The 15,187-nt window shown below is 44.9% G+C and overlaps 1 protein-coding gene across 10 annotated transcripts in view; it reads right to left on the bottom strand.

The window, feature by feature from the left end:
* Positions 1-15,187, bottom strand: part of WNK2 (WNK lysine deficient protein kinase 2) — a 94,551-nt gene that overhangs the window by 36,750 nt on the left and 42,614 nt on the right. For 9 of the 10 annotated variants that reach the window (XM_064723816.1, XM_064723818.1, XM_064723809.1 and 6 more), the window contains exons 5-11: positions 11,822-11,910; positions 10,793-11,012; positions 8,078-8,366; positions 5,809-6,005; positions 5,100-5,243; positions 2,771-2,968; positions 1,259-1,762 (exon numbers count right to left, since the gene is read on the bottom strand). In XM_064723816.1, the coding sequence (XP_064579886.1) occupies positions 1,259-1,762; positions 2,771-2,968; positions 5,100-5,243; positions 5,809-6,005; positions 8,078-8,366; positions 10,793-11,012; positions 11,822-11,910 (1,641 nt within the window). The remainder of the gene's footprint in view (positions 1-1,258; positions 1,763-2,770; positions 2,969-5,099; positions 5,244-5,808; positions 6,006-8,077; positions 8,367-10,792; positions 11,013-11,821; positions 11,911-15,187) is intronic. The other variant, XM_064723810.1, reaches the window with a different exon arrangement.

The following is a 15,187-nucleotide window of genomic DNA, read 5'->3' as shown; positions in this document are numbered from 1 at the left end:
TCTGACTTGCAAGGCACCCACAAGGATCATCAAGTGCAGTTCTTAAGTGAATGTCCATATAGATGTACCCAGCCAAAACAAAACTCAGAGGTGCTAAACATCAATTGTGAAAGCAGCATGGCATTATATACAGAAATACCTCTCCAATAGAAGTCTTCAAATCAAAACAATGTTTTTAAAAATATTTCTCTGCACATTGTAATAGCAATTTTTTAACCTAAATTCTTCCATATGCAATTCTCCTACACATATTTGATAGCTAATGACTTTATCAGGATGGTTTGGGAACATCAGCTCTCCAGTTCTGGTATTTGCCATGCTCACTGTGTCCAGTGTGCTTGATTCCATTCCCTCTAAAGCCATTGGGAACACTGGGTAACACTCCCAAACTCCATGCTGCTGACATTCTCAACAACAGTAATCCTGTACGAAATATAAGGCTGAAGAGAGAAATTTAAAAACTATGTACTGCTCTGAAGATGCCATGACAGGTTGGGATGGGATATTACAAATTTCAATTAGGGTGTTATGGTGAAGGGATGTGGCAGAATACAGATTTTCCAAATGCCTTATTAACAGGTTGAGTGTCCTCTCCTGCTCTGGTCACACTGTTTCATGCTGACATATCTCAGATGTGGCAAGAGAAGTATTTACAGACTCTGTCAGTCCTGAGGCAGTTTCCGTGTAAATACTGCTTGAGCTCGTTTATGCTTTGTTTTTTTCAAGGGGGAAAGGGTCTGCAGCTAGAATCCATCCCTGCCCTGCAGGTCTGACAGTGCTTTTCCACAGAGTTTTCCAGAGTCCTTACCTGAGGGCCACTTCCCTTTGCTGTTTTAAATATATTCTAGACCAAAACAACTCCGCTGCTCCTGCCAGCTCCCCTGTATTTGCTGTGTGCACCCAGCAACCCCTGCATCCTACATGGACCAGCTACAGGCACTGGCAAGGCTTGGTACGCCCTCCTGACCTGGGAGAACCATGACTCACGCTTCCCAAGATCTGAGAGCAAGAAGGAAGAGGAAATTCAGAAAGCGCTCTGCTCATTTACTGTCAAAGCCAGTTGTATTTTGCCCTATACCCTTGATAACCCCTGTCCCTGGCTGAGGATATCACCTGCTACCCACAGCTCACAGCTTCAGCCACCACCTCCCAAACGGAGAGCAAGAAGAACAAAACCTTTTGAGAACAAGGATTAACATTGGCGAGGAGCAGAACGCCGGGACGGGCAGTGCCCCGGAGTGCGCTGCGGCGGATTTACCTGGTGAGCGGGCTCGGGAGGGTGGACGACGCCGGGCTGCAGGGCTGGAGGAGGCGGCGGTGCCTGGCCCACGGGCTGGGAGCTCTGCGCGTGGTGGGGCGAGGGCGCGTCGCCGGGCAGCAGCGGCTGGAAGGCGGGCTGGAACACGGGCTGCGGCGGCAGCGCGGCGTGCGGCGCCAGCGGCGGCACCCCCGGCGGCGCCACGGCCAGCAGCGGGATGGTGGCCGCTGGCATGTTTGGCACCATGGGCTGGCAGGGCAGGACCAGGGGAGCCACGGTGGTGTGGGGCAGGTTGACGGCCTGCATGGGCAGGGCAGGGGAGTTGGGCGCCATGGGCAGCGTGGGGTTCATGGGCAGGCTGGGCAGGATCACGGCTGGAGCGAAGTACTGCGAGGGAGCAGGAATGGGGGGCACGTTTGCAGCGGGGATGTCGGACAGGTTTGGAGGAAGGCTGTCAAGCCCCGCCAGAGGAGTAATTGCAGGAATGACAGGAAACTGAGGAATCTGAAAAAAATATAATATTGCATAAACTGCATCAGTGCTTTCACTGATGGTATAGAGGAGTTTCATTTGCCACACAAGTCCCCAAAATCCACCTGTGCCAGGAGGATAATTATGTCTGTTTGTTAATCACTTCCATTCATTCCCTGAGCTTCCCAAGCAGTAATAAAAACTGATTTACGCTTAAATCATTAGTAAAAGCAAAAAAATACATTTGAGGGGAATGCTTTTATACCTTAGAAGCTTAGAACTACTTCTAACACCAGCTTGAAGACTTCAAGCAACATCCTAATTAAAAGCGGCTTTCATTTGAACAGAAATTAAAAGGAATTGGGCCAGACCTAACGCAAAACTCTTTCATGCAAAATTAAGTGGGGCAATTTAAACCCTTGTTTTTCAAACAAGCTGCAACTCAGGCAGCACGGAAGAGCCCAGAGAAAGGGTTTTTACAATCAAAACCTCCCAGTGATGGAGCAGACTGGCATCACGGCAGCAGCTTGCTCCTGCCCTTTGACACAAGCTGCTTCCCATTATGGTGCTGTCACTATCACACATAGCACCACCCACCTTCCCAGGCCAAGGGAAGTGTTTGTCCCTGCTCCAGAGAACAGACCCAGAGCAGAACAACACCGACACGGCTGGCAAGTGTTGAGGGAAGTGGTGAAGTCAGGAGGTCAGAAAATAGCAATAAAAACAGGCAACTGCTCATGCCCTCAAGCCTGGGATGGGGAAGAGATTGTGCCAGAGGGAACAGTGCAGAAGACCAAAACAAAACAACCCCAAAACAATTATTGCCATTTTGGAGCTGCGTTTAACTGGATGGCGTAGAGTTGGGCACAAAGGAGATTTCTGATTCACCAAACAAATAACAAAGAAATATAGAGGAATTAGGAATGAGCAATAATATTCTTATCGCCTAATTAAACCGGCATGCAGTCAAAATAGCCACACAAAACCTGCAAATCATGTTAATGATTAGCTGGAAATTTCTCCTCAAATGGGCACGCTTACCTGGGAAGGGGCCACGGTTGGGAGCTGCGGCACGGTGGAGATCTGCAGGGGCTTCAGGGGCGTGCTGCTGGCGGGCACCTGCGAGCCCTGCGCCGGGAAGGGCGGCAGCAGGTGTGGGGCGGGCGGCAGCGGGCACACGGGCTGGCTGCTGAGCACCTGCTGCAGGGAGGCTGCCTGCGAGATGGGCTGCTGCTGCTGCTGCGGGCACAACAGGGAAGGGTTACTGCAGAACAGCCACACGGCTGGCCACGCTCCCCACTTCTCCCCAGCTCACTGTCAGGACAGACCTGCTGCTTGCAGTACAGAATCACAGGCTCATTAAGATTGGAAAACACCTCCAAGATCACTGAGTCCAACCCCTAACCCAGCACTCAAAGGTCCACCATTGAAACATGTCCCCATAGGCTGCATCAATACGTTTTCTGAACACTTCACGGGATGGTGACTCCCCCACTCCCCTGGGTACCCTATTCCAATGCTTAACCACTATTTCAGTGAAGAAAATTTCGCTGATATCCGACCTAAACCTTCTCCACCATAGCTTGAGGTCATTTTCTCTCATCCTGTCCCTGTTCTCCAGGAGCAGAGCCCGGCCCTTCCCTGGCTGCCCCTCCTGTCAGGGAGTTGTGCAGAGCCAGAAGGTCCTCCCTGAGCCCCCTTTTCTCCAGGCATGGAGCCCCTTCCCAGCTCCATTCCCTGCCCTGGTCATGCTCCAGCAGGGACAGCTCCCAGGAGAGATGAGCATTCTTAATTCAAACACTGCACAGGAGCCCACGCTTAAAACACATTTAAATGCAAGATATATTACCTAAAATGATAAGTGATAACTGTCTTGGAGAGGCTATTTGTAATGACTCAGACTCTTGAAATCCCAGAGATTGCTCCAGTTGGTCCCCTGAAATCCCCACCCACTAACTTACAAGATACAGTTGATATTCAGCTCATCCTGGCAAGCAGAAGTTGCTACATAATGGAGCAGGCATGGAAAATATAACACTTATTACCTGAGACACAATCACCCACAATAATTGCAGTAAAAGCTAGGTTCTAGATATTTCTGATGTACTGTAGTGACAATGCAGTAGCCAAAAAAGCAGCTTTACTTTTCCAGAGAAAGCAGTGCTCCCCTGGCCTGCCAGGCTTTAGACAGCAGAACAGAGAAAAGTTGCATTAAAGCTGGAAATTATCAGTAACAACCCCCCAGATTTTATGTACTATTGGTATCTTCTATTTCAGTTCCTCTAATTAGTTCTGGAAATACTTAAAATACCATTCTGGTTTGAAAGGATGGCCCTGAGGCATAGGCTGGCTCAGGTGACTTACTTGGGACCACAGGGCTGCTGGCCTCATCGGGCCCTGCAGCACACAGAACCTCTGCCATCTCATGTTGGGCAAGATCTCCCCAGTTACAATCCCAAACACACAGGAACGGCAGTGCAGGATCTGGCCTGGCTCTGGTGATGGCACAGAGCAAACTGAGGGCCAAGGTGGAGGCACCTGAACACTGTCTGAAGGATGGAGGAACTCACTCCATGGAGGAGCTCCTGCAGGACCAAGCCCCAGCTCTGGGGTGGGAGAGCCGCATGCCCACGGCGCTGGGCTGGAGCTCCTAAAGCTGTCAGCTCCCAGAGCTAGCTCTGCTCTCGCGCCCCAGCTGGGTTAATCTGCAGCTCACACGGCTGCCCACGGGTCACCAAGGGGACAGAGGGTACTGGCACTGTGGCTCAGCCACCTCCCACTCCAGGAGACATTGCGTTACAGCAGGAAAACTGTGCTCAGGGAATGGATCTGCTTCCTAAAACCTCCCTCTCAAATCCAGCTTGTGTCTTAAGAAATGCTTGTGAATTGGGTAAGGCACAGGGAAGGGAAAATATCCAGGCAGATTAGGTAACTTTGCCTCATTATAACTTTAGCAGTGTAAATGCACGGACATCCAAATTGGAAAAATAAATAAAAGTTAGGAGATACAACATTGATTCCACATGTCTGATCCACCAGTGCATACTGATACAAGATCAAAACAATTCATTCTGTAGGTAAGTGAATTTCTCACCCTAATTTCCATTCTTCTGCTGCCCTACCCTCCTTAGCATGGGCATTCACTGGACACTGCTGTCTCTGAGGAACATAGCTGCTCTGGGAAGTTTTGCAGAGAAACTTGGGATACCTTCCACTGCCCCTGGGTGCTCCAAGCCCTATCCAACCTGGCCTTGGACACTTCCAGGGATCCAGGGGCAGCCACAGCTTCTCTGGGCACACTGTGTGAGGCAGAGCAGCCACAGGGAAGGGCTGAGACGGACACAGCTCCATGGCAGAGCCCAGCTCTCACCTGCTGGCCGGCCAGCACGGGCGGCGGCGGCTGCCCCAGCGGGAGCGAGGCCACGGTGCTGGGGACCACGGGGAACGGCATCGCCGGCTCCTGGTAGTGCTGGGGCACCACGGCGGGCGTGGCTGGCACGGCGGGCAGCACGGGCTGCAGAGAGACGGCAGCATGAGGGACAGACACTTCCACGGACGGAGCAGCCACAGCTTTCTGGGAAACCTCTTCCAGGCCTCCCCACCCTGACAGTGAACAAGTCTCTCCCAATATCCCATCCATCCCTGTCCTCTGGCAGTGGGAGCCATTCCCTGTGTCCTGTCCCCCCATCCCTTTTCCCCCAGTCCCTCTCCAGCTCTTCTGGAGCCCCTTCAGGCCCTGCCAGGGGTTCTGAGCTCTCCCTGGAGCTGCTCCTGTTCAGGTGAGCACCCCCAGCTCTCCCAGCCTGGCTCCAGAGCAGAGGGGCTCCAGCCATCAGAGCATCTCCATGACCTCCTCTGGACACACTCCAACAGCTCCATGTCCCTCCTGAGCTTTGCTGCAAAGCCACTAACTAATGCCAACAGACTGATAAGGGACTGAGCAGGTCACTATGTGCAGAGGTGAGTGAGGAGTGCATACAGACAGCCCTGGAACCCATACCCACTGGGAACAAGAGCATAACTGATAATATGAAATGTGCCCCAAGATCCAGAACTATTTGAGAAAGCTTTGGACTTACTGCCGAGGGCTGCTGGTAGTGGCCGAGCTGGGGGAGGCTGTGGGGCACGGGCTGGCCCTCGCTCAGGGGGGGGCTGTACACCCTCTGGATGGCAGGAGGGACAGTGTCGGGCAGGGACGAGTAGATGACGCTCTGCTGGCTGCTCTGCGAGTCTGAATAAACCGTGGAGCCCTGGCCACTGTCAAACGTGCTGTCAGCTGCAAGAACAGTCATTTTTATTAAAAGTTCAACAGCTCCCCGTGCTCAAATGATGATCTTAGAGCAAGGTCACCATGGTTTATGTAATTAGCATTTTTACTACTCTAGCCCTTTCTTTATATAAATAAATTATACAACACCAATGTTATTCTCTACAAAAGGCACACACTGCTTCTCTTAAGCCAAAACCCATCCCCATGGATTTCTGCACACACTGATATTTCAGGCACTTTACTATATCCTTTAAAGGGCATAAGGCTGACATTCAGAATTGCAGATGCTTATAGATTTTGTAGAATAAAAGGAGAGGAAACCCTGATTTTCATGTCCAGAGCAGATCGTGGGGTCTTTCAGAGTTCCATCTTCCAGGGATGCACCAACTTTAACACTACTTTTATCAGCAGCCCTGAAAATTACAAAATTCTTTATGCTGTATGATTTTAGTTCAGCGAGTCATGCTCTGCTTGAGCGTAGTGCAATTAAGGTCAGACACAAACCCCTGTGCAGGTTCCAATGGGTTTGGCACGCTCAGATCTGTGGGAGTTTCTGGTGGAGCATTTGCCCAGTTAACCTATGGAACTGCACGGCTACGGGCACTGGGCAAGCACTGGGTCCTTTGGGAACTGGAAATATTGGTATTACTGACTTTATAAAGTCTTTTCACAACTTTTAAAATGTGTAAAATACAAGTGCCCAACTCTGTTCAAGCCTAAATTACTGCTTTCTTCACTTGAGAAAGGAAGTGAGACAACCAGGCTGCAGCTAGATGTATCCCAAGGACAAATAGCTTTAATAGGGATTTAAAATTCAAAACTGAAAGAAAACTGCATCACAGTTTCAATAACCATCTTAAGTTACAGCTAAGCTTAAAGAGTATTTCTTTTCCCAACACCTTCCTCTGTCTCTTTTTTCCATATTCTAAATAAAGTTTTACTTATTTGGCTTTTAAATAACGAATTACTTTTTAATAGCACCAGAGATGACATTTCTCTTCGGTATTCCCAAGCTATTCCCCCAACTGTTTTTCTTTTCCAAAATTAAACTCCCCTCTCTATTTATTCAATTCATTTCTGAAGAGCCAACATAGCCCTACTCTCATGATGGGATTTCTGCTGCACTAACATTCTGTTTTATTACAAACAATTATTCAGGACCTCAAAGGAAAAAAAAAAAAAAGAGTAATCTAATGGTAGAGTAATATAGGAAAAGCTGTGAGTCAGTCTCAGGTTTTTATAGAATGTACATTGCACACATTAAGTTATTAATTTCCACTTTTACATTTAATCTCAAATTATAAGAATGGGTGCTCCCCTAATTTATAGAGGTCCTATGCTAAGAAAAATGTCCAAATAATCTGATAGAAAATTGCCAAATAATACCAAGTTCTGGTTAAAAGTTGAGGAGGGGTAGGAAATAAATGGTGGAGGTTGTATTTAGTATAACATTTTGCGAACTCATGTCCAGCACGGCCATGGGAAGCACAAGTCACTTCATTGCAGCACTAGAAACAAAGAGCCATAATTGCAGTGTTCCTCAAAGGAACTAGCATGAAATAAGTTTATGATCCAAAAAATGAAATGAGCTCATTTTAGCTTCAGATAAAAACCTTTGTGAATGTGGCAATATTGTGAATGTTAATCAAATGTAGCTATTTCTCATATCATGTAAGGGGATTTTTCCTGTACAGGTACACATGGATATTTCAGTATTCAAAGCAGACCTCAATATAGCCCTTTATAAAATACCTGAATTGAAGCAGCAGCTGTCTTGCTAAATGTAATGCATCTTTTACTTAAATGTGCTTACATACAAGTCCAGAAGAGTAAAACAGCAACTCTGTGATGATTGTTTAGTAGCAAAATATATAGAGAGTTATATAAAGATATCTATATAATACTGTTTTCTTGCAACTTCATTGCTTTCCAAATTGTCACGTATCTGTCCCAAATGCTTGTGGGTTTTGAGCTACTGTGCAAAACCACCCACAGCAGTTCACCTGAGCTCAGGCCACAGTGGGCTCCCCCCTCAGACACTCATCCCCGCGTGCCCGCGAAGCCACCACGGCACTCACAGGCGACAGAGGTGACGCTGGCGGGCAGGTTCTGCTGGAAGGGGTGCTGGTCCGCCTCGGGCTCCTCGGGCTCCGACAGGATGTGGTGGCCCGTGTGGGACAGGTAGGTGACCTGGACCTGCTGCGCCGGCGGTGCCTTCAGCTTGTCCAGGCACTCCGAGTCACGGCGCTCCTCCGACTGCATCCTGGGCCAGATGCGCTCCCTGCGCCACAGGATCAGCGCCACCCGGTCACGGATGGACTTGGCCACGATCTTGAGATCGTTCTCGTGGAAAAAGCCCGAGTCAATCTGCACGGGAACACACACTTAGCACGGTCCTGAGCACGTGGCTGGCACGCGCACAAGCACACACGTGACACTGGAACCTCTTCCCAACAAAGAAAACATCCATTTGAAACAACATGAATTTATATTAATTTATTTCTCACAAGAACAGGAACTCAAGAGCTTGATGGAGTGGGGTTCTTTCTCAGTAAAACTTCTACTCCCAACGCATTAAAAAAACCCAGGATGTAATGTCTAAGACCTGACTACATACTGGCTCTAATTATCCACCACTGAACTTCCACTGAGGAGAGCAAGTTTAATGGCAGATGGGTTTCCCTCCTTTTTTTTTTCCTTTTTAACACTAAAAGAATAGACAAAACAGGAAAAAGAATCTCTAAAAAATGCACCTGGCGAGAATCAAACTGCCCCTAAATCTGAATCTTAACTCGTCCAACACACAGAATTATCCAAATTGCTCCGCTTAATAGCACAGCAAATCATCAAGGACAAGAGGTTAACAGAATTATGTTTCAAAATAACTTCTCTTAAATAGTGAAGTCAGTCAGGATTGATTGACTTTTACAAAGAGAAAGCAGACTCTTCCCATTTGATGGAAAAGGGGATGAGGCTTCTCAGAACTCAACTGCTCAACAGATAAAATGGAAATTCATCTTCGTGTTATTTGTTTGCATAATGTCCTGCAGTGCAGGGTACAAATTTTCATTTGATAATGCCGTACCACAGCTGTCTCTGCTCTCCCTACATTCTTAACATGCACATTTGACAGATTTGAAAGCGCTTACATCCATGGGGAAATCTTGAGGCTTTCCTGCTTTGCTCTTGCCCAAACATAAGACACTTTCACAGCTTAGATTTTCACTGCTAAAATTAATGGGTGCAAAGCACCTTAAAACACAGCTTTAAGAGCTAACTTCACTTTCCAAACCCACTAGAGTGTTTCCACTTCCCTTTGCCCATATCATTTGGGCAGGTGGGACTGCCAGAATCCCGTCGGCAATGATAAATAATTCCCTGTACTCAGAAGGTCTCCTGCATTCCTCTCTTCCACAGCACACAAAGCAACAAACAGATGAAAGCACATGGCTTTGGTGTTCCACAATTCATAAGGACTAGAAAAAGACATTTAGCAATAAACGTCCTCTTTTTCTGCCTCTGCAACAGCCTCAGGTTTGAAAGCATTTAATGGGCAGTCTCTTAGGTATGCATTAATGTAGAAAACAGAGTTTTGAATTATTTGGGAATAGGTACAGTGCCACTGTAGTTTGGGCATGATCCTTTTAAATATACTTTTCATGAGAATTATTTCCTCTTCAAAATAAAGCATCACAACTATGGACCAAGCAACTTAAGAGAACTCTGAAACTCCAAATATTTCTATCAATATTTAAATGTAAAATATAACAGTAAGTAATGGTACCACAGCAATTTTTAAACTGAATGAGTTCTGTAATAATATATTGCTGGAAAAACATTGGACCTACTGCAAACTAACGACAAGAAGACAAAGGAGCCTGAATTCCTCCCACTAAACTCGGAGTAGATGGTGATGAGTTCCAGCTGAACAAGGCAGCATTACCAAAATGAGCGCCTCCTGAGCAGAACACGAGTGGTGATGACATCATTAAATGGGATCCCTAGGGATTTAGAGTCTAACAGGAACATTTCTGCAAGCACAGGAATGTTTCTGCAAGCCTAGGAACGTTCAGACCCTTGGCTCAGTGCTTACTGACCCTGAGCCTCTGTGACATTAGAACACCAAAACAATTGCAGCAAAGACATCATCAAAATAGGAGTTCAAGGACAATGTAGTGAAAATGGAACACAGATGCCCTAACAAAACCCCACAAGTATAAAGAAATTCAGCAAGTGAAACTTATCAGTTAAAAAATCCAAAGCTTACTCCTAACTCAGTGAATCCAATTTCCTATCAAAGTTTGGGGGTGGAGCAGCTGACCACTGACCTTCTTCATCTACATTCCTTCAAAGGAACACCAACAGAAAAGATGGGGGAAAGTGTTTTGGAGAATTCAATGCAGAATACTTTGTGATTGAACTTCTGAACTCTTCTAATGTATTTCTAGCTGCTGTCTGGAACTAAATAGATTCCAAATAAATTCAAAGACATCCAACAGCCTATAGAAACTGGCAGAAGAGCGTGCAAAATATAAAAGTAGACCAGACCTCTATAGTTCCTAAGCTATGTAAACTGTGATTTCAGGCATCTGTTTTCAAACAGTATGTTTCAGTTAGCTGCTCCCCGTTCATCCCTTTCTTGCAGTAGTCACTCCAAAATCAATGCAAAGAGCCTAAACTGGACACCTGGAGTGCTTCAAGTGAAGTTAGTTTACTCAGCTTGTTCCTGCTGTCCCTTGGGATTCATGCACTACTTTCTATATATACACATTTTTATCAGAAGTGTATTTTACCATTTCTTGTGCAACATCATCAGGAGTTTCCTTCTCCAGATCAAAAGTAAACTCAATGGCTCCATTATCTTTGGGTTTTCCTTTCAGTTTCTTAGGATCTTCTACCCAGAGTCTTAAGGCAATAGAGGATTTCCTACCATGGTCTTCTTCTGCAAGTTCCACTCTTACCCCAGTATCTTCAGCAAAAAAGGCATGGCTTAATAAATCTTTAATTTCATATCTGCAAAGGATATAGAGAAGAATCAAACACTGCATGTCCACAACTTTAGAAAGGTTTGTAAAAAGAAACTGCTGTTAAAAGTGGAAATATTTACACTGTTTGGTGTTCACGCATAATGAATTTGTGTTCTTTCTGAAAAGATGTGGGATTTTGAAAAGAAAGTGAAATTGAAAAAGAAAAAATTGACATTTCCTATTTCTCAAAGCTTTAGCAATATTCATACACCACAAGCACTTAGAGAAATGCAGATTATAGCTTTGTTCAACTTTTCCTAAGTATCTGAGCTTAAAGAGTACCAGAGAAGAGATTCTCTCTAGGCTGTGAGCTGCAGTCTCTAAAAACTGTATTTGTGAAAGTCAGGAGATATTCAGCACGAGACAAACTGGCAGAGACCAGTAAAACATTAATTTTTAAAACCAAAGCTGGAAACTAGGCATAACGTGTCTCCATATCCAGAGGGCAATGAAATCTGCTATTACAGCTCATGATGAATCCACCACAACCGCTTTTATCACCCTCCCTGCCCCCTACAGAACCTTCCCATTGGCATTTTTTGGACTGCTGAACCAGAAATTGCAAGAATATCCTAGCTCAGCTCCACAGTGATGCTGAGTGGCTGAGAGACACAACAGCACTGCTTATCCTGCACTGAATGCCAGGAAAGCAGGAAATAATTTAGACCTGCACTTCCATGCTGCATTTTCTTCTGCACAGGGCAGACCCACAGACCAGAGCAGAAATTCCACAGACAGTTCTGAAATCCCTGCATACACGTTATTTAAGACAAAACTCAGTCCCTTGAAACAAACCTTTCTTCTTTGTTTTTGCAGATGCACTCCCCAATTATCTCCTTAATTTCAGGATCGGTAACTTTCTCAAAGCTTGCTGGCTTTATACCCTAAAAGCATAAAGAAAAACAATTTAATGTGAAAAAGAATTACATTACACCGCTTAATTAAGCATATTTTCTCTGCATTTTAAAGGTAACTCAACCCAGGAACTTATTAAAACCTTTAAGTTGCTAGCCTTAATGCAAAACTGAGTTAAGGATCTAGGGGTACTATACTTCTAAATACCATTGCACTTCAAAACTAATACACTAATGTGCACGAGCTCAGCCCTACACAGGCAAAGTATCCCTTTTTCTTTACCAACCTTTGCAAATTTTACCTTTATATCCTCTGGACTCTAAAGTGAATATTCAAGAAACAGCTAAGTTTAAATTTCAAAAATAACCATTTTCTGAAATTATTCTTTTTATGTTTTTGTCTCAACTCTCAAAGCACTAAATGAATAAGGACGGATAATCACATTTTTCTTCAGAGGGCTAGTACTGAAAATGAGTGAAAAATACCTTGGAATACTCCATTTTCCTGTTTCCCAAAAACCTCTTGCATTTCCACGACCCAAACACTCTCCAACGTATTCCCCTCTGCATAAAAAATTAAAGATCAACTCCAAAACCAAGCAGGGAAGCAGGAGAATACAACATCTCTGCACTGCTCCTGAATTTCCCAGGATGTTGTTAGAAACCCCTTGGGAATATGTGATAGAACAGGTGCAACCTATAAATCTAGTTAAATCTCTGTCAAATGTTAGCATTTTTGCTGGGAACAGATTTGGAACAGCAACCTATGAGCGTGGCCTTTCAAGGAGAAAAACCAACTACCCACTGCAGAAGAAAACCCTGGGAAGCAGAATCAGCGTCCCCACATCCATGGTTATATTCAGCTACAGGTGACAAGTGGCAACGCAAGAAGTTCCTTTTTTTATTTTTGATGTCCAGCATAAATCACAGAATTAATTGATTCCCTTTTAAAAACATGTTATTACCTCTACTTACTAAACCAAGATGTACGTGGATGAAAATATGACAAAATTTATTTAAGAAGAGATGATGCAGTTGGACCTTATCACTTAAGGACCCAAGTACTTCCAATGAAGTCAATGAGCAGAACAAAAAGGAAACACAATTTCCTTTATCTAAAAAACAGAATGTGGTTAAGCACATAACTGAATGGCAATTGAACATTTAGCTCCATACAAATCCTTTTAAAGTTTCACTCTGAAATAACAGTAAATAATGGCTCATGCAGTCACAGATAAGGAGCCCCACAGAGTAGACTTTTAGCTCACCCAGTGGACTGAAAGAAGAAAACAAGTATTTTCAAAGAGGGTCTGGAAATAATACACTGAATTGTCTTGAATAATTTTTATGGATGAATTTCAGTGAGGGCTGGAGCCTCTCTCAGAATTTCTGAATATTTCAGCATCAGATTATATTTTTACCCTTTTATGAACATTCTGTTCAAGCCTCAGATTCTATTTCAAACTTGATTAATTAATAATTTTAGATCAACAACCCCCTATTTGTCTTGAAATTCTAGCATGAAATATGTAAATTGTAGATTTTGAAAAAATAATAATAAATATACAGAACAGTAACTCAAAGACTCAGCTCCTTGGTTTTGTTTCAGCAGAAAGCTGCAGCGATCTAAAGAAACCCATTTTTGTGAGAACAAAACAAAATAATCCATACACGTGGCTGGCTGGCTGTGACCCACTAAAAAGAATTATTTGCTTAAGCAAACCTAAATCTCACTGATGAGACAAGGGCTCAAATTTTGTGTATTAGAAAAATGTGTCAAAAGGCACTGGAGTGCCCGGGCTACAAAGCCCAGGCTGGCTCAATGTGCCACAGTGAGCTCTTAGGAGAGCTCTGATACCTGAATCAGAAATGAAAGAAAACAAAGCACCATCACAATGTATTTTCAGCAGGACTCCTCTGCACCATAATTCATGTTTAATCTACAGGAGTCTACTGTGTTCGCCATCAGGAAGAAGGATAAATCTATACATTTCAATTCACTGTTGTTTGCTATGAGAAAACTGATTTCCATATTAGTGTGACACTGTCCAGGAAGAAAGCGTAATAAGATCTAATAAAGACTTTAACCTGAAGAGAGACGGGTTTAGATTAGACACAAGAAAGAAATTCCTCCCTGTGGTGGTGGGGAGGCCCTGGCACAGGGAGCCCAGAGCATCAGATCCCCGATGACTGGTTCCCAATATTGACCTTACAAATTGCTTCCACGAATAAAAAACAGCAACTCTTCCACCAACACTTTTCCCATCTTTGGATGGAACACTGACTCCTCTCAAATATCCACTGTGCTCATCTGCTGGACAGCTAAGCTATGAGTAGATGACTGAAACAAATGAGGACAAAAATTGTGAAGTACTGAACAGAGTTGCTTTGGCAAAGTGTTTTCTCCCTGTCCCTGTGCTATAGGATGCTTCTCTTCCTTACTCTTCATTAAACTCTCCAAGGCCAGCTCACTGGGATGCTGCAAACCCTCCCCTGCAGCACAGTGCCCCTGACAATGAAGAGGGATTCTATTTGCCATCAAAGGGCTCATCTCATTCACCTAAACAAAAGCCATCTGTCTTCCCTGAGCATTCCCAAGGAAACACAGCACCAAAATTCAAAGTGTATTAGCCAAGAGATTATCCATGACAGTTTGAAAGCTGTACAGCCTCTTCTAAATTAAAATAAATTCAGTGCCACCACATGTGAAAGGCAGAGCTCACTGGGTGGCCATGAGGGGCATAATGATAATACAGATTCCTTAAATGTTGAAATATATATACACATATATAAACCAACATCAAAATGAGAGATCAAATTGAGAGCTTCTCTGTACCAAACAGGACAATTTATTCTGACTCCCTCACCACCACTTATTTCCATACCCCTCTTTCTGAAGAAATTAGATTTGTGATCCATTGCCCTCCAGTACAAGGCAGCTGAGTCTACAGCCAGACACATAGAGAAAAAGTTGCATCCTTCATGCTGAGGGAAGAAACGTGCTGCTTATTCTGCAGGGTCTAAAAACAGCCACTGGCCATTTTCCATCAGCAGAGCACACTTTGGAAGAGCAGCACGTGATGCTCTGAAGGGACACAGCGAATGCCACACAAGTCACTGGCACGTCTGGCCCACGTCAGTCAGTGCTTGAGAGCCTTTCCTGGCCCCTAGAGGTGCCCTTCCACCCCAGGGCACCCCAGGGTCAGCCAGCTCTGGGCTGCCACTCCACCTTCCAGGCTCGTGTCATTCCTAAAAAAGGAAAAAACCTTCTACCAAAAAAGGTGAAGCCATGTTTCCAACTGAAACT

The sequence above is a fragment of the Zonotrichia leucophrys genome, chromosome 12, assembly GCF_028769735.1.
Source record: "Zonotrichia leucophrys gambelii isolate GWCS_2022_RI chromosome 12, RI_Zleu_2.0, whole genome shotgun sequence".
Lineage (NCBI taxonomy): Eukaryota > Metazoa > Chordata > Aves > Passeriformes > Passerellidae > Zonotrichia > Zonotrichia leucophrys.
This window is presented reverse-complemented; position numbering and strand designations above follow the sequence as displayed.